Source organism: Salvelinus sp. IW2-2015, unplaced genomic scaffold, assembly GCF_002910315.2.
Source record: "Salvelinus sp. IW2-2015 unplaced genomic scaffold, ASM291031v2 Un_scaffold451, whole genome shotgun sequence".
Taxonomy (NCBI): Eukaryota; Metazoa; Chordata; class Actinopteri; order Salmoniformes; family Salmonidae; genus Salvelinus; species Salvelinus sp. IW2-2015.
The window spans coordinates 450,899-471,123 of record NW_019942555.1 but is presented as its reverse complement, the minus strand read 5'-3'; the positions used below and the strand labels follow the sequence as shown (position 1 = coordinate 471,123).

Here is a 20,225-nt window from a genome sequence, read left to right as displayed (position 1 = left end):
TGGGCCAGGGCAACAAGGACGGCCACACAGAGTATAGAGACACGGAAGAGATAGCATGGGAGAATATCCTCATTGAAAATAAATTATTAAGTTGTTTTTGGATTCACCTCCTGCATTGAAATGGAATTGACACCAACCCTGGTACACAGCTACAGTAATACAAAATGGTAATCTGTGTCAATGCATGTAGAATTATTCCCTGTAATGTGCTCTGCTCTAAAATGGAAATTGCGAGGACAATTATTTGATGACAGCACTGTACAGTGCATTTGGAAAGTATTCACACTAAGTTGTTAGAGATGTTTGCAAATGTATTAAAAATAAAAAACTGAAATATAGCATTTACATAAGTATTCAGACCCTTTACTCAGTACTTTTTTGAAGCACCTTTGGCAGCGATTACAACCTCGAGTCTTCTTGGGTATGACGCTACAAGCTTGGCACACCTGTATTTGGGGAGTTTCTCCCATTCTTCTGCAGATCCTCTCAAGCTCTGTCAGGTTGGACGGGAGTGTCCCTGCACAGCTATTTTCAGGTCTCTCCGGAGTCTTGGCTGTGTGCTTAAGAGTCATTGTCTCTTTTGGAAGGTGAACCTTTGCCCCAAGTCTGAGATCCTGAGCAGGTTTTCATCAAGAGTCTCTCTGTACATTGCTCCGTTCATCTTTCCCTCGTTCCTGACTAGTCTCCCCACAGCATGATGCTGCCACCATGCTTCACCATAGGGATAAAAATGGACCAGTCCATAAAGGCCTGATTGGTGAGGTGTTGCAGAGATGGGAGAACCTTCCAGAAGGACAACCATCTACACAGAGGAGCACTGTCAGCGACCATCGGGTTATTTTTGCTTTGTCATTATGGTGTATTGTGTGTAGATGAGGGAACATGTTGAATGCATTTTAGAATACGGCTGTAACAATGTGGAACATGGGAAGGAGTCTAAATAATTTCCGAATGCACTGTATATTGTATATTGACGCAAATGTAGAAATGTAAAAATAAAAATCACTCCTAAGAATCAAGAGGCCACAGGGCGTTTATTTGTTCAGAAGTTATGCGAGGGACACAGCAACATCACAGCAATCACAGCAGTAGAAGAGCTTGGTTACGGTGACGACACTGTTTTGATCTCAACATGTCCATCAAGGTATACATTCATATGCATAAAATAGGTTGTCATGTCACTTGAGAAAAGGTTTTTCATATCTGTCCTCTGATTACCCTAGCATATCGACTCTACAGTTAAGACTACTTTCAGTTTTACATTCAATCCATCAGGAATGTCATTCAGAAGCATAATGTTGGTTGTCTCATACAAGAAAAGAAGGTACGGGTTAGAAATTTCATGTCATGTCAGTAAATTTCATATACTTCCCTTAAATGCTCACATACTGTTCTTTTCTACAACTCAGCACAGTGAAATGCATGCAGGAAAAGAGGACAATGGTTTGCCTCTACAGTGAAAATTAAACTCAGACAGGTTGAGGCAAAAAAAAAAAAAATTTAAGGTTATCGCGAACTACGATCATACATGGCGTAGTAGCTTATTACCTGGACAATTCAAATAACATCCACAAATTGTAAAGCAGACAGACAACATCTACTTTACTTTCAAATGACAGCATGTGTCAGGCGTGCCCTCTGTCACCACAACCTATTCATGTGTATTAGGACAGATTGTCAGGCAAGTTTCCCTCTAACTGGTTGATACATACAAAGAAATAGACTCTACATATATTGTGCAGTGTACAGCTTGCAATGTATCAAGAAACCCTCTGTTAATGAGTGGTCCTAATGAGCTTTTTTCCAGTCGAGACAATGAACCTGTCTTGAGTTTGATTGACCCTTGATTGTCATCAAGATTCATTTCTCTTGTGAATATCAAATGCATCGGAGTAGTCTTTGAACGCTTTCCAATGCTTGTGTTGTCCTTTGAAAATATATTTGATAGTGAAGTCCATTTTCTGAACAGACATCCAAAAGACAGCTGTTAATGTATGAAATATCTGAAGTGTCCTTAGAACTAAGAGCTTGAGTGAAGCGGTGTATTTTCAAAGAGACTTCTATTGCAGCCTTGTCATTCCCCAGTACATACAATCTGCATGTCTCACATCATTCAATATCAGGGTTAAGATCACACCATTCTTGATGTGTCTTAGATGCTTCTGTCCGTTGAGCAGTTGTCCGAGCAAGAGCATGACTTGACAGAGTGGGATTACCTGAGAGTACAATATTAACCTTTCAAACATTGGCTTTGTCAAATTGTCCTATCGGTCATTATTACTCATTATTTAGCACAGTCTCATCTTCAAAGCTGAGACAAGTTATAGTCTGGGGGTCTCCTATAGAGTCAATAAGTGTGTGGGGGGGGGTCTGTTGGTGTTATCCCCTCACATACATGGGCGGTCTTCGGACGGAGTCAGTGGACTGCAAGGAGGGACCGTGCTGAGGGACCGGAAGGAAAAAATGGAGGGATCGTAGGCATACCTGGGTAGAGGGCGAGTGCCAGTCAAGTTCTGTGGACAGAAAAAGAGAGAGTATGGTTAACCAAAGGAAGGAATAGTTAGTGTTTTGGCTAATCTGTTTTTTTCTATCCTCTATGAATCTGGGTAGATGGAAAGAGCAGGGCTTACCTTGCTTCTCTAGGCATTAGTTAGTGGTAATATACTGGTCAGCCACCCAGCTAGGTCAGAGTTCGAGGCTAATGTGATACTAGCTGGTGCCCTCTTACAGAGCCAAGATTCACAGTAGGCAGAAGAGAACTATTTATGGGATGGAGCCCTTTCATTCAACTAGGCTGGATGGAGTAGAAACTAAGGCAACAATTTACACCGAGTTGTCCCTATGCCACGGAGTTACCCTAGAATGACTTTGGTAATCATTCCATTGCAACCAGAATAACTGCAGATAGGGTACATAAAGCAATAATTGAAACTAAATTTCTCACTAAATTCTGCTTCAACTGAGCTTAGAACAATTACTTTAGTGACTTTGAATAGTGACGCCAAGAACTGAAACATTCCTGTTAAGTATATCTGATATTTCTGCAAGTGAATGACAAATGTAACCAAAACCACAGACATGCAGGAAGAGAACTGAATGGAAGAGTATGATATTTCATTTCTACATTTTCAATGAGACTTTATATTCATAACAGGGCTAGTGACATAACACTGTTCCACTGCATACTGTACAGAGCCCTGGGCAGGACTCGCACTCTTCTCTGTTGTGAAGGACTGCAGGGTATGTCTAAAATTAGCCCCAGTCGTTTTCCCCTCGACAGGAAATGGCTTTGTGTCATTTGGCAGTGAGGCAGCACTTTCTCCGGCCTACTCAGGGGGGTAGTGGAAGTTCTAGGGTGAAAGATTGACCTACAGTATCACAAGGCCCCACACACTGTAATCAGGAACTGGCCTCCGTGGATAGAGGGCAAACAGAGGAGAGTGAGAAAGTCTGGGGTTTGTGCGATTCATTCTATCATCCTCCTTCCTCTCTTTTAATCTCTCCCTCAACCTGAACCTGTTTCTCCACCCCACATCCCTTCAGTATCATATTTCTCTGCCTTCTCCATCACCTCAATATACTGTGCATGCTGTTACTGTAATGTGCTGACTTCCACATCAAGTGTAAAGTGCATTAAAAGTTAAATAAAGCTCTGCAATACCTTGGGGTAAGTTTTTCTGACCAGCAGCTCTAATAAGATGTCATTTAGGTCTCCTCTTCACTCCCGTATCCTGACCTGAGGCTGGATCAAAGCACACTAATATTGCCAGCTAGCACGATAACGCTAACTTTTAATGGACACATTGAGGTGATGCCAGTCTCACGCCTCTTAACAGGAGTCTTTCATCCAGCTCTGCATCCCTCTGTCTCGAACTTGCTCTTCCACTCACAATCCCCCCCACTCTCTTCCACCTCCTCTTCGGGGGTTGAAACCAGATACTGCTCTTGGCGGCTACATCCCTGGGAAAGAGCTCTCTCCACCTCCCACCTCCTCCTACTCTCTCCCACCCCCAGAGTTGAAGTTTAAGGAGTAGGGGAGAGTGGGGTAAGTTGGGGTAACTTGTTACTAGGAAAGCATAATCAAAATGGAGTCTGTGAAGGAAGAAACCACATGGAAAAAGTGGTAAGCAAGTTGTCCAAAAAACAGACTTTCACAAAGTCAAAAGGCTAAACCAAAGTAGATCGTTGTAAGATTGTTTTGTTTATTAGTTGGTCTCTCGACAAGCTTCAAAATGTCCTAAACCTAGCATGAAAGTGCATCCTTGTAGTTGTGCTCTCCTTGAGGTTCTTGAGAGAGTCCATTTGAGCAGCAGCAAGGAATGAAAAAAAAAGACTGAATGATACTGATGAGGTACATTGACAAAAAAGAAAATGAACATGTACAGTGCATTCGGAAAGTATTCAGACCCCTTGACTTTTTCCACATTTTGTTATGTTGCAGCCTCATTCTAAAATGGATAAAAACAATCTACACACAATACCCCATAATGACAACGCAAAAACAGGTTTTTAGACCCTTTAATTCAGCATAGCCAGCAGCATACCACCCTGCATACCACTGCTAGCTTGCTTCTGAAGCTAAGCAGGGTTGGCCCTGGTCAGTCCCTGGATGGGAGACCAGATGCTGCTGGAAGTGGTGTTGGAGGGCCAGTAGGAGGCACTCTTTCCTCTGGTCTAAACATTTTTTTTATCCCGTCTTTCGGGTGGGGTGTTAAACCCGGTGTCCTGGCTAAATTCCCAATCTGTCCCTCAAACCATCACGGTCACCTAATAATCCCCAGTTTACAATTGGCTTATTCATCCCCCTCCTCTCCCCTGTAACTATTCCCCAGGTCGTTGCTGTAAATGAGAACGTTTTCTCAGTCAACTTACCTGGTAAAATAACGGATAAAAACTGTGCCTTTGGCAGCGACTACAGCCTTGAGTCTTGGGTATGACGCTAGCTTGGCACACCTGTATTTTGGGGAGTTTCTCCCTTTCATCTCTGCAGATCCTCTCAAGCTCTCAGGTTGGATGAGCAATGTTGCTGCACAGCTATTTTCAGGTTTCTCCAGAGAAGGTGAACCATCGCCCCAGTCTGAGGTCCTGAGCAGATTTTCATCAAGGATCTCTCATTTATCTTTCCCTCGATCCTGACTAGTCTTCCCAGTCCCTGCAGCTGAAAAACATCCCACAGCATGATGCTGCCAACACCATGCTTCACCGTAGGGATGGTGCCAGGTTTCCTCCAGACGTGACGTTTGGCATTTAGGCCAAAGAGATCAATCTTGGTGTCATCAGACCAGATAATCTTGTTTCTCATGGACTGAGTACTTTAGTTGCCTTTTGGCAAACTCCAAGCGGGCTGTCATGTGCCTTTTACTGAGGAGTGGCTTCCGTCTGGCCACTACCATAGAGGCTTGATTGGTGGAGTGCTGCAGAGATGGTTGTCCTTCTGGAAGGTTCTCCCATCTCCACCGAGGAACTCTGGCTCGGTCAGAGTGACCATCAGGTTCTTGGTCACCTCACTAGCCAAGGGCCTTCCTCCCCCGATTGCTCAGTTTGGCCAGGCTGCCAGCTCTAGGAAGAATCTTGGTGGTTCTAAACTTCTTTGGAGGCCACTATGTTCTTGGGGACCTTCAATGCTGCAGAATGTTTTTGGTACCCTTCCCCAGATCTGTGAATGGACACAATCCTGTCACGGAGTTCTACAGACAATTCCTTCGACCTCATGTCTTGGTTTTTGCTCTGACTTGAACGGTCAACTGTGGGACCTTATATAGACAGGTGTGCCTTTCAAATCATGGCAATCAATTGAATTTACCACAGGTGGACTCCAATCAAGTTGCAGAAACATCAAGAACAATCAATCGAAACAGGATGGACCGGAGCTTAATTTCAAATCTCATAGCAAAGGGTCTGAATACCTTTTTTTTCCTTTTTTTTTAATAGTAAATAAGGTATGTTTATTTTTGATACATTTGCAAAAAAAATCTAAACCCATTTTCACTTTATGGGGTATTGTGTGTAGATTGGACGAAATAGTTTTTTCCTCATTTTGGAATAAGGCTGTAACGTAACAAAATGTGGAAAAAGTCAAGGGGTCTGAATACTTTCCGAATGCACTGTACCTGTGTGAAAGAGAGGCTCTGATGACATGGAGTCTGAGCTTGCTAAACATATTAAGAATCACGCAAACCAGTTTCATGGACGTAGGCAACTTCTCTGCATTTGAGGCTGCTATGAATTGGCACATCATCCCTGTCCCAGACAACTGGTCAAGAAATGAAGGGTACGTGATTTTCAACAGAGATCTACATCTGCATGAAGGAATACATTTAAGATATACAATATACCACACCCCTGTCATGACGTTGCCTGTTTAGGTACATAAAGCCCATCCCCCTCTCCCTGCCTCCCCCTTTCCTCCTTCAACCCATGCTGTGGTCACAGAGAGACGTCGTAAATTCCTGAGAATCTCCTCATGGCCAAACAGTATTAGAGAGAGGGTAAACTTTCAGGACAAAGGAAGTTTCTTCCACCTCACAGAACTTGAGGTACGAACAGATTTCATGTTCCGGAAAAAGTATAAAAGATCGGTGAAGAGTCCAGCTATTAACATGTCCGTTTGTCCCAATGTGGGAAACTCATGGGAGACMGMGTGGCTACATRACCATACCGCTGTTTYTATAATAACCTCAGATATGWGGTTTACATCTGWTTGTTGTATAAAATGAATGAGTGAGTATGATACTGTTTGTATAATTGTGTAATATGATTTTGGACTGTTTAATGAAGAAAAATACAAATCCCTTTTGATTTGAACTAAATCCAAGGACCGCCCCTGAGCCCAGTTAGGGTCAGACATCCTGGGACAACCCCTTTCTGCTATCCGAATAAAAGCCCAACTCTGAGAAATTATCAACAGACCATGTTTTTCTCCATAGGAGAACGAAGGTTAAGTACCATTGCTGAATCTTTAACCATACCACGTGGTTAAACTCTTAGACGAATAAGAACAAGTCTTTGATATTGACTACTAGTCTGCAGCTAGGAATTCGGTATCATTGAACGCAAAGAAAGACAACCGCCGAAACATCCATTCTATAACGAATGTCACTCTGAACTATCCACAATAACCAGGACAGAGACAGAAGGAACTCCAATAGAAACTAACTTTTCTCCAGCGGTGAAGACGACACACCAAGCGTAAATATATATATATTGATTGCAATTGTTCCCGAATGAGTGAGCGTTCATGTGTAAGGATTAGCATGTCAATTGTTATAATTATGGACTCTGTAGTGACTTTAGTCGAACGCAATTTTCCCTTTGTCTAACAAGCCGCCATGCCGGTTCAGCCCACTAGGGCATATTTCTCCCATCATTTCGTGTAACCATTTTAAGTTTGTTTGTGCATTTCTGTGAATTACTTAGTTAGTAATAAATAAATGATTTAAGACAATTGATGTATGGATGACTCATAGTGAAGACTGGGTTCGTGCAGATAACTAACAATTTACGACGTTTGGAATGAGACTAACGTGAGGTCAAATTAAATAAATCATTAATCAGAAGACTATTGATCAGATATGAAAATATCTGAAAGGTTATATTGGGAAATTATAACTTTGTAATCTGACTACTTTCCCTGGTGCCCTCGAATTCATAGTTAATTAGTTACGTTATTAATCAGTTGATCGCGTAATAACTAATTACAGGAATCTTTGATGTAAACTATAAGTCTTCAATTTAATGATAGCAAAGACACGACACCCCCATTCCATGAATCAGGGGAGGCTGGTGGGAGGAGCTATAGGACGGGCTCATTGTAATGTCTCCTCCCACCAGCCTCCTCTGCCACAAACAAAAACTTTTACCTACCATCACCCATGGTCACAATCACCCAGTTATCTCAAGGCTGCTCAACTTACCCCGTCGCTATACTGACCCCATACCCGGGGTAAGTTGCCAAGAGACCACTTTTTTGGGACAAGCTATGTTTTCAAAACTGTTATGTTTACATGAATTCTTATTATTTCCAGGGATACACAGCATCCTGAAATCTAGTGTCTCTCCTAGTCCCATGCCAGGAAAAAGAGAGAGAATTAGGTTAATGGAGAAAAAGGGAGAGGGCGAAAGAGCAAGAGAGAAAGCGAAAAGAGACGTGTAGGGGGAGTTAAAGGGGAGAGTAACAAGGAGAGCAAGCATGGGGAGGAGGGAGGGTGAGAGGGAGTGGTGAAGAGGACGAACAGAAGTAACAAGAGATGGAGAGAGAAAGAAAGAAAGCATCGTGCATCCCCAAAATCGCTCCAAAGAGCTACTGTACTAGAAAATGCTGTGTCTGCAAAATAACCATTACCAAGAGTCATCATTAACAACAAAAACAACAATGAGGAGGAGGAGATCATGAACATCATCTCTGTAGCAGAGGAACACAACACAGAGCAGTCGTCGGGCTAAAGATGGAAAGTGACTTCATCCCTGGTGATACACCACAGGGTAACCACAGACACTCCTCCATCTCTCCTCTTCTTCTACCACTTTGAAACATGAGCCTCAATTATTTATTTCAGTCAGCGCTTAGACACAGCGAAAGTAGCGTTCAACCACATAGAAAGGGTTAGCCTATGAGTGCAAAATTGTAACCCGAGTGTGTCTGTGCTGACACCAATGGTGTGTCATAAACGTGTGTTTGCAACCCACACAGAGAATCCGGTCACTTTCCCGCCACACTCTATGCATCCTTCTGGACTGTGCTGGTTTGTGCCAAAATGCCCAGGTGCCATTGACTCAACTCGAGCTGCCTAGCCTGCCTCCCCCCACAACTTACACAACCCATGGCCCACACACACTTACCCTGCTGGTGACACATGGCGCTCCAAAAACACCCTAGAGTGGTCTCAGCACCGAGAATTTTTAGAGCTAGTGTATATAGCTTGCATCTTCGCTGAGCCATTGCAATAAAATATCCTTTAACTAGTGTCACTTGCCTTAAATAAATCCTTGGTTCAGAAATAAACTGAATGCCCAGCGATGACAGCATATAGTAATTTTGGACCTAAAGGAAAGTAAATTGTAAGTTCTAAGCTGTGATGAAAGGATAATTGCTTGCTGTTTAATATAGAGTTTCTGCTTTCTTGTTAGAGTAGACAGTGGCTGTAGCAGAGGGTCATAGAAACCAGTGCCGGTTAACATGTAAAAAAGCTCACAGCGTGAAATAGCTCACAATCAATGATTATGATTGACTGTGATCTTTTTCACACTTATAACAAAATTACCCGACAAGCTAGTGTCGGGTAACTTTAGCAACTGGGTTGATTGGCGAGATTTAGCCATTTGCGTGTTAGCATTGCGATTGCTGCAAGCCTGTTAGCTAGTTGTGAACACTCCTGTGTAGATGGCAGCGCTCGTTTGGATGTCTCGTCTCACCCGCCCTCACCCACCCTTGAATTAACTAGCTAGCATAATAAGCTGTCAGCTGGTCGAGGTGGCTTGTTCTCAGGTGTGCAGTTGTATCTTGCTTGTATAGCTAAATGAACAAATGTAAAGCTTGTTTTCAGACAAAGTATAAACAACTTTCACCTAGCTTGCTAGTTGGTAATGCTTACAGTGGGGCAAAAAAGTATTTAGTCAGCCACCAATTGTGCAAGTTCTCCCACTTAAAAAGATGAGAGAGGCCTGTAATTTTCATCATAGGTACACTTCAACTATGACAGACAAAATGAGAAAAAAAATCCAGAAAATCCCATTGTAGGATTTTTTATGAATTTATTTGCAAATTATGGTGGAAAATAAGTATTTGGTCAATAACAAAAGTGTATCTCAATACTTTGTTATATACCCTTTGTTGGCAATGACAGAGGTCAAACGTTTTCTGTAAGTCTTCACAAGGTTTTCACACACTGTTGCTGGTATTTTGGCCCATTCCTCCATGCAGATCTRCTCTAGAGCAGTGATGTTTTGGGGCTGTTGCTGGGCAACADGGACTTTCAACTCCCTCCAAAGATTTTCTATGGGGTTGAGATCTGGAGACTGGRTAGGCCACTCCAGGACCTTGAAATGCTTCTTACGAAGCCACTCCTTCGTTGCCCGGGCGGTGTGTTTGGGATCATTGTCATGCTGAAAGACCCAGCCACGTTTCATCTTCAATGCCCTTGCTGATGGAAGGAGGTTTTCACTCAAAATCTCACAATACATGGCCCCATTCATTCTTTCCTGTACACGGATCAGTCYTCCTGGTCCCTTTGCAGAAAAACAGCCCCAAAGCATGATGTTTCCACCCCCATGCTTCACAGTAGGTATGGTGTTCTTTGGATGCAACTCAGCATTCTTTGTCCTCCAAACACGACGAGTTGAGTTTTTACCAAAAAGTTCTATTTTGGTTTCATCTGACCATATGACATTCTCCCAATCTTCTTCTGGATCATCCAAATGCTCTCTAGCAAACTTCAGACGGGCCTGGACATGTACTGGCTTAAGCAGAGGGACACGTCTGGCACTGCAGGATTTGAGTCCCTGGCGGCGTAGTGTGTTACTGATGGTAGGCTTTGTTACTTTGGTCCCAGCTCTCTGCAGGTCATTCACTAGGTCCCCCCGTGTGGTTCTGGGATTTTTGCTCACCGTTCTTGTGATCATTTTGACCCCATGGGGTGAGATCTTGCGTGGAGCCCCAGATCGAGGGAGATTATCAGTGGTCTTGTATGTCTTCCATTTCCTAATATTTGCTCCCACAGTTGATTTCTTCAAACCAAGCTGCTTACCTATTGCAGATTCAGTCTTCCCAGCCTGGTGCAGGTCTACAATTTTGTTTCTGGTGTCCTTTGACAGCTCTTTGGTCTTGGCCATAGTGGAGTTTGGAGTGTGACTGTTTGAGGTTGTGGACAGGTGTCTTTTATACTGATAACAAGTGCCATTAACACAGGTAACGAGTGGAGGACAGAGGAGCTTCTTAAAGAAGAAGTTACAGGTCTGTGAGAGCCAGAAATCTTGCTTGTTTGTAGGTGACCAAATACTTATTTTCCACCATAATTTGCAAATAAATTCATTAAAAATCCTACAATGTGATTTTCTGGATTTTTGTCCCTCATTTTGTCTGTCATAGTTGAAGTGTACCTATGATGAAAATTACAGGCCTCTCTCATCTTTTTAAGTGGGAGAACTTGCACAATTGGTGGCTGACTAAATACTTTTTTGCCCCACTGTATTTCATTAATGCAATGTTAGCTAAGCTAATATAATGATCCTAGCTAGCCATAGTTGTCAGTGGGAGATTTCCTAAAATGGAGACCCTTTTTAGGCTTATAGTCAGCTAATAGCTATACACCTCCAGAAACCCTACACAAGGCAGGATTGCTGGTCAGCTAAATATCATCTTTGCATCTACCAACTGGCAGCTAGGTACTGTGTTAATTTAAAGCCAGTCCTAAATCACTCTCTCCCCCATGGTCCTATCCCCTCGATGTTTGCAGATCTGTAGGGTCTTGGCAGGTAGGCTATAAGCAGTGCAATTATGGATCTCACACCTAACAGAAACAAATGGTTAGTGCCAAGGGGAGTGGTAGGGAGCGATTTGTGACTGGACGCAAGTGTTGAGACTTTACCAATCACACTAAGTTACACTGAGTTACCCTTATTCTCTCTCTCCGTCCTCTCCTTCCAGACGAAAAGACACCCAACTTTGCATGTCTAGCAGATTGGATGTTAGCCTACCACGTCAAGCTCAACATTGACAAGAGAAGCCTGGAAAGGCCTGCCTGCTCCAAGGCTCTGTCACAGATAACAACAACCCCTACCAAACTGTGTAAAACTCCCTTCACTGGCTCCCATCAGCAGTGTGCATGAAATTCAAATCCCTGTTCCTTGCTTACAGGGTAGCAAGGGGAATCGCTTCGCCCCAATCTTTGTCAGCACTGCCAAACTTATTGTTCTTCATATTGCAATTATACATGTAGCATGTCTCATGAAAAAGTTGCATGTCTTAAACTCTACCCATTTTTTTGTTTATCGTGTAGCTGACATAAGAGCACTGTTGGAGGTGCGACAGGCAGAGATACCCAGAAGGTAAACACCCATCTTTAGAACTTGTCAAGAATATTTTGATCAATGTTTCTTAACCCTGTTCCTGGGGATCCAAATGGGTGCACATTTGTTTTTAATTTAGCGCTGCACACCTGTTCGAAATCAAAAGCTTGATAATGGGAAAGGGGGATACCTAGTCAGCTCTGGGATTCGATCCAGCAACCTTTCGGTTACTGGCCCAACGTTCTAACCATAATAAGTTGATAATTTGTGTCAGCTTTGTAGTGCCAGGCCAAAAACTAAAATGTCCCCAGGGCCAGTTTATTAGTTTTTGACATACACCAGATACAGTGAAATGTGATGTTTTACAGGGTCAGCCATAGTAGTATGGCACCCCTGGAGCAAATTAAGGTTAAGTGCCTTGCTCAAGGGCACAGACAGATATTTATTTTACCTTGTCGTGTATTCGAACCAGCGACCTTTCAGTTACTGGCCCAACGCTCTAACCGCTAGGCTACATAAGAAACACTGGTTTAGATAAGTGTCAAATATATGCCTCACATTCTTCCTCCAAAGGACCTTTCTATGGAAAGACCAAGGTAGCCATTAGCACTTGCCTTCAAACCTCATTCTTACCTTCAAAAGGACCCAGTTTGGAACCCACAGAGAATCCGGTCACTTTCCCGCCACACTCTATGCATATACTCAGTACCTGCCCTGTTCTGTACGTTTCATCTGAGATGTCACTGAATATACCTCAGTTGTACTTCTGGTGGAATTGTACAAAAATCGAAAATGACTGGGGTCCCAAGGAACGTATTAAATTCTATACTGTTCCCCTGTTCACTCCTAGTAAACAGTAAATCAGCTTGGTCCATAATGGGACTCATTACCATGGGTTTTTAAATCACTGGGTATTCATGCATTCTTTTCCATACCCATTTCTAGGTTTGTCTCTTGTGGATCCCCTCATCACCATGACTTCAAGGAGGAAGTCATGGAAGTCAATTGTATTATTCATGTCTTTTGGCTTTGTCGTTATTGTTTTGTCTTAAATTGGGGAATGTATTCTCTTCCTCCCCCACCACCCTTGAAATAAAAACCGGTCACATCTTTCGGTGTTGTTGTTTGCTGTCATTATCCTAACATTAAGTTGGTCCAGTGGGTAAGTGTAACAGTAAGAGCATGACACATTGTATTGGGGCTGTTGTTGTAGCTAGACAGTTTTTTGCCTAGGCAGCAAGAATAAACTTCATATTTGACTTATCTAGTGTCATCAATAACAGCAGATCAATATGAGACATGGGAATTGTTCATGTACATTTTTGCTTTTGGTCTGATACCTGCCAGGATGAATAGTTTTCTTCCAGATAGCCTGTAATGTGTACCTCATAACCTGAAATAAAATCAACCTACTAATTAAGCATATGGCCATGGACTAACAAAGGACACCAAGGAAGGTCTTGTTTTCTCCATGGCATTATCGAGACAAACCTGGAAGAAACAACAAAGTTGAGTTCAGTTCCACATTACGCCAGTAGAGGTCATTCGTAACAGAAAGGAGAGGAATTTAACTTCTCTGGGATAGGTGGCAGTATTTTCACGTCCAGATGAAAAGCGTGTCCAAAGTAACTGCCTGCTACTCCGGCCCAGAAGCTAAGATATGCATATTGTTAGTAGATTTGGATAGAAAACACTCTGAAGTTTCTAAAACTGTTTGAATCATGTCTGCGAGTATAACAGAACTTATTTGGCAGGCAAAACCCCGAGGACAAACCATTCATAATTTGTTTGTTTGTTTTTGAGGTCACTCTTTTCAATGGGAATCCAGATTTCTAAGGGACCTTCTTGCAGTTCCCATCGCTTCCACTGGATGTCAACAGTCTTTAGAAATTGGTTGAGGTTTTTCCTTTGAGAAATGAAGGCAGGCTGTTCAGAATGAGGGTAGAGGGGAAGTGTACTCTTTGTTAGAGGCGCGTGACCTGAAAGCTAGCTACACTTAGTTATCCTCCGGTATTGAACACAGATCATCCCGTCTTAAATTTTATTGATTATTTCCGTAAAAAAATACCTAAAGTTGTATAACAAAAGTAGTTTGAAATGTTTTGGCAAAGCTTACAGGTAACTTATGAGATATTTTGGAGTCACATTGCACAAGTTGGAACCAGTGTTTTTCTGGATCAAACGCGACAAATAAATGGACATTTTGGATACATGGAATTAATCGAACAAAAGGACCATTTGTGATGTTTATGGAACATATTGGAGTGCCAACAGAAGAAGCTCGTCAAAGGTAAGGCATGAATTATATCTTTACTTCTGCGTTTTGTGTCGCGCCTGGAGGGTTGAAATAGGATAGTTGAAATCGTTTGCTTTCGTCGAAAAGCCTTTTTGAAATCTGACACATTGGCTGGATTCACAACAAGTGTAGCTTTAATTTGGTATCTTGCATGTGTGATTTCATGAAAGTTAAATTTTTATAGTAATTTATTTGAATAAGGCGCTCTGCATTGCCACTGGATTTTGACCAGGTGGGACGCGTCCCACATATCCCAGAGAGGTTTTAACAGATGATTTTGGTGAAATTGTACTACCATGGCAATCATAGTAGTGTTGATCGATAGCAAGCTATATACCTCAGTGGTTGATAGATGATTACATGGCTTTACCAAAAATGTATTTATTTGTGTTTACTTTCCATTCAAGGATTGCTCCAGCAGAGGCAACCACGGTAGCCTACTGTTAAGTCTGAAAGACGGTGGGTTGCGGTCACATACTCTTGACTGCATAAGGAACGTCAGGGCTAGTTGTGGTCATGCAAATAGCGAGCTGGTATATAATATTATTGACAGAATGGCAGCTAGCTAGATCAATAAATTTGGTTATCAAAATAACATATTTGAACAATGTCAAATCAAAGTGACTGTAGTGGAGATGTGGGTGAGAGGAGACGAATCCGCACAAGCGCAGTGGCATAGCCACGAGCTCAGCCATTTATACAGTTTTCACAACTAGCTAACAGGTTTGTGGCTAAATCGCTATGCTAATGCATAAACTCTCACCATTCCAACCAGTTGCTAAAGTTACCTGACGCTAGCTAGCCAGCCCCGACAGAAGCGCAAAATAATCAATAATATATTTAAAAAGTGATCATTACTTATTTATTCAAGTGGCAATTTCAATCAGGCACTGATGTTATCCACCTAAGCAACAAAATAAAACAGAAACAAAATTGAAGCAGAAGCAAAATTGAAGCAGAAGCAACTGACCAGTGAGAATTCTCAAGCCGTGAGCTTTTTCACACTTTCATGTCACAATCAAAGGCAATCATATGTGTAAAAATACTCACAATAATAAGCTATTTCACACTGAGTATTTTTTACATGACACTGGTGTCAGATTGTATCCCAGCATGCATTTGGAGGGGCATTTAGGTGTAGCGAGACAAACTGTTCATGGGGCTGCATGATCTCTCAGTTTTATCGCGACTTTAATGGACACGGCCATCTTGACTGGGTATTGTCGCTCGGTTTGAAAGGATAAGGACTGTGTGTTTGTGTTTGAATTTATATCCTTTATTTTACTAAAAATAAGAACAAATTCTTATTTACAATTGTGCGCCGCCCCAATCATGGCCGATTGTTATACAGCCTGGAATTGAACCAGGGTCTGTAGTGGCGCCTCTAGCACAGAGATGCAGTGCCTTAGACCACTGCGCCACTTGGGAGTCCAAATTTTACTATCCTTGTGGGAACCAGAAGATTAATCTAAACTCACCCGAATCTTTATGGTCCGTGTTTTCCCACCACAGTTCTTTTTAAGGAGCATTTTCTGAGGGGAAGAAATTAGAAAAAATTATCAGCAAACATCCCTCTTTAAACTAACTTTATCCCTCAGCATACTGTCCCATGTCTTACTGAAACATTTCAAAACACACCTGAATAATAATAACTATAATAAATAATGAATTGATTTGTATACCCCATTTCATACAAAGAATGCAGCTTAAACTGCATACATAGAGGGCAGTTTACAGTGCCTTGCAAAAGTATTCACCCCCACAGGCGTTTTTCCAAATAGGAAAAATGACAAGGGGGGTGAATACTTTCGCAAGCCACTGTATTCCTCCGAGAGCAGCCAATGGGTTTCATTGACAATTAGAAGTAAATTCATATTCGATGATGTCACAGCAACTGACCACTGTGAGTCAAATAAGAATTATAAATCAAGAAAGTGACGAAAGTGCAGCTGCTGCTAAACCAAACAAGGCAGTCAACAAAGCGTATAATATCCTGTCAAAGACTACTTCCCAGTCCAAGTTAGAACGTAAATGCCAGACTCCTGCTGTTGTGGAGGGAGGTAGATTTGGTACAGTGGCTTGCGAAAGTATTCACCCCCTTGGCATTTTTCCTATTTTGTTGCCTTACAACTGGAATTAAAATCAATTTTTGGGGGGTTTGTGTCATTTGATTTAAACATGCCTACCACTGCAAAATATTTTATTGTGAAACAAACAACAAATAAGACAAAAAAAATGAACTTGAGCGTGCATAACTATTCAACCCCTCAAAGTCAATACTTTGTAGAACCACCATTTGCAGTAATTACAGCTGCAAGTCTCTTGGGGTATGTCTCTATAAGCTTGGCACATCTAGCCACTGGGATTTTTGCCCATTCTTCAAGGCAAAACTGCTCTAGCTCCTTCAAGTCGGATGGGTTCCGCTGGTGTACAGCAATCTTTAAGTCATACCGCAGGTTCTCAATTGGATTGAGGTCTGGGCTCTGACTAGGCCATTCCAAGACATTTAAGTGTTTCCCCTTAAACCACTCGAGTGTTGCTTTAGCAGTATGCTTAGGGTCATTGTCCTGCTGGAAGATAAACCTCCGTCCCAGTCTCAAATCTCTGGAAGACAAACAGGTTTCCCTCAAGAATTTCCCTGTATTTAGCGACATCCATCATTTCTTAAATTCTGACCAGTTTCCCAGTCCCTGCTGATGAAAAACATCCCCACAGCATGATGGCGCCAACACCATGCTTCACTGTGGAGATGGTGTTCTCGGGGTGATGAGAGGTGTTGGGTTTGTGCCAGACATTTTTCTTGATGGCCAAAACCTCAATTTTTGTCTCATCTGACCAGAGTACCTTCTTCCATATGTTAGGGGAGTCTCCCACATGCCTTTTGGCGAACACCAAATGTGCTTTCTTATATATTTTTTTTAAGCAATGGCTTTTTTTCTGGCCACTCTTCTGTAAAGCCCAGCTGTGGACACTCCAATCTTCGCTGTGGAGCTTTGCAGCTCCTTCAGTGTTATCTTTGATCTCTTTGTTGCCTCTAAGATTAATACCCTCCTTGCCTGGTCCGTGAGTTTTGGTGGGCAGCCCTCTCTTGGCAGGTTTGTTGTGGTGCCATATTCTTAAAAAAATTTAATAAATGATTTAAAATGGTACTCCTTGGGATGGTCAAAGTTTTGGATATTTTTTTTTAGAACCCAAACCTGATCTGTACTTCTCCACAACTTTGTCCCTGACCTGTTTGGAGAGCTCCTTGGTCTTCATGGTGCCGCTTTCTTGGTGGTGCCCTTTGCTCAGTGGTGTTGCAGACTCTGGGGCATTTCGGAACAGGTGTATATATACACTGAGATCATGTGACACTTCAATAAAGTCCACCTGTGTGCAATCTAATTATGTGACTTCTGAAGGTAATTGGTTGCACCAGATCGTATTTAGTGGCTTCATTGCAAAGTGGGTGAATACATGTGCACGCACCACTTTTCTGTTTTTAAACAAGTAATTTTTTTCATTTCACTTCAGCAATTTGGACTTTTTTGTGTATGTCCATTACATGAAATCCAAATGAAAATCCATTTAAATAACAGGTTGTAATGCAAAAAAATTGGAAAAACGCCAAGGGGGATGAATAGTTTTGCAAGGTACAGTATGGACCTCACATGCCCAACCCCCCCTAACCTTCCCAACAATGTTTGTACAGTCCGTTTAGTAGTTGAAAGTTCGGTGATCATTTAATAGCTCTTAAAATGTGCTCTGTATCGTCCCTGAAACCGTATATGCATCTGTCATTTGAGGACAGATATTCCGATTTTTTTCGAGGCGCACAGTTATGAACTTAATGCATATCTGACAGACCAATCATTTGTGGCCAGCCAGGCAAAAAAGACATCTGCCACATAAACTGTTTGCTTTGACAATCGTTTCCTACACACAATGGGTCGTGGCACATCTGAGCAATTGGGTTCGGATTACCGTGAGCACGGTGGATTAGTAGTAGAGACAAAACAACCGTGTGACCCTTTTGACCCGTTTAAGAATATTACAAGATTCTTTTTATTAAACCTTTAACTAGGCAAGCCAGTTAAGAACAAATTCTTATTTACAATGATGGCCTAGGAACAGTGGGTTAACTGCCTTGTTCAGGGGCAGAACGACAGATTTTTATCTTGTCAGGTAAATGACTGTACATTGTCACACTTATGTTGTATGCTGATTTTAGACTATCACGTTTGCTTCTCGCTCAACTACTTAACTGCATCCTTGACAATAGCAAACCCTCTAAATTGCTTCTCCTTTTATTTTAGCAGCCTATTGCAAAGGTGCTACTACTATTAGTCGTTGAGGTGTTTGGATTCATGGTATGTCCTAGCACCGTGCACTGGCATTACCATTACTTTCCTTTAAAGAGTTGTGTTAAGTGTTTAAATATTATGTTGCAGTTCAGCCATCTTTCCAGCTGTCGGCAAGTGACTACAATGTCCTTGATTTGGTGCAGAATTGTAGCATAGTGGGAGTGGGGGGCTCTAGTTCCAAATTTCGGGAAACATAGTTGCAAAATGTACTCTAGGTTCTTCTAATGGAGAAAGTGCTGTCCACTAAAATAGTTTGTGAGAAAGAACAGAGAAAGGTTGAGATGCAGGAAATTACTTTTTACAGTTCAGACATGAAAGGCAAAACAGAGGTAGAGAACATTTGATATGAAGGATGGAGAAGTCGAGACATTTGTTTAGATTGATAATTTGGAGTCTCCAAGAACACATCCCAAATGGCACCCCGTTCCCTATACAGTACGTTACTTCTGACCAGGTTTCATAGGGACGCACACTTGGAGTTGCCCAGAAAAGGGTTAATGGGAGAGTATTGTCTGGCAGCTACCTCTGAAGATCCCCCTATTGTTTTCCCTCCAGCACCTCCCATTCCACTTGACTGAGCTCACATACACACATAAAGATGTAGAAACACACACGGACACACACTCAGATGCCGATCAGACAGAAACACACACAACCTCATCCTTTCCTTTTATTTCCCCTAGCCCCTGTCACTGTTGCTCGCTGTCTCTCATCTGTTCCCTTTTCCAAAAACACCCATGGACATATGGACCCCTCAAATCCTCCCCTACACACAGACGCATACACACACTTCCAATATCATAGTCTGTGCCAATGTGGCTATTGGATTTTAACGATCACTGGACCAGCTTCTCTGTGACTCATTAGTCATTGTCGTTTTCTGTTGTTTATTTAATCCTCTCCTTCTGCCTTGCTGGCTTTTGTGAGAAACGAGGGCAGACATCTGCCGTCCGTGCCTCCCTCATCTCTCCGGACCACCGAGGTGGCAAGCGCCCGGCCATGGATTGTGTGGGTGTGTGTGTGCACGAGAGCAACGCTATTGTGTCCCTTTACCTAATCCCAAACTCAATGTAATGAAGCATAGTCTACAGTCTGGCTGGTGATACAAGGCTACCCTAAAGTAAAGCCTAGTTCTTCAGTGTACTTAATACAGTTTGAGTGATATAACATACTCACACAACTTTGTTGGTCAATTGTCCTTTGTGAAAACCTTCATCAGTTAAATTTAGGTAATGCTTTACTTGAACCCATAACAGATGTGGTTGAGAAAAATATAAAAAAATACACTTGAGTCATCTTGGAAGATCTGGAGGTGTGGTCCACTGACTACATACCCAAACAAGAGTTGTTAACATGGCATCATCGGCAAACAAAGAAAAATAATGCCCCTTCGATGAACCTTTAGTCCATCCAAATATGATATAAAACAAACAGGAAAGTAAGATTGGATGTAGTCTACAGGGAACAGATGGCATTCCACAATAGGTTTTACACCTAACTTTTTGGGAGGGAGCTGTAGTTAGCATGGCTAATTGCGCGAGGCCTCAGTTCGCATTGAAAACTAGCATACCAAAATAATAAAT

The 20,225-nt window shown here is 42.2% G+C and overlaps 1 protein-coding gene across 2 annotated transcripts in view; it reads right to left on the bottom strand.

The window, feature by feature from the left end:
• Positions 1 to 1,015: 1,015 nt before the first annotated feature.
• Positions 1,016 to 20,225, bottom strand: part of LOC112068330 (uncharacterized) — a 47,450-nt gene continuing 28,240 nt past the window's right edge. Inside the window, exons 4-5 of one of the 2 annotated variants that reach the window (XM_024135438.2) lie at positions 15,778 to 15,831; positions 1,016 to 2,513 (exon numbers count right to left, since the gene is read on the bottom strand). In XM_024135438.2, coding sequence (XP_023991206.1) covers positions 2,388 to 2,513; positions 15,778 to 15,831 — 180 coding nt within the window. In that variant the 3' untranslated portion in view covers positions 1,016 to 2,387. The remainder of the gene's footprint in view (positions 2,514 to 15,777; positions 15,832 to 20,225) is intronic. The other variant, XM_024135439.2, reaches the window with a different exon arrangement.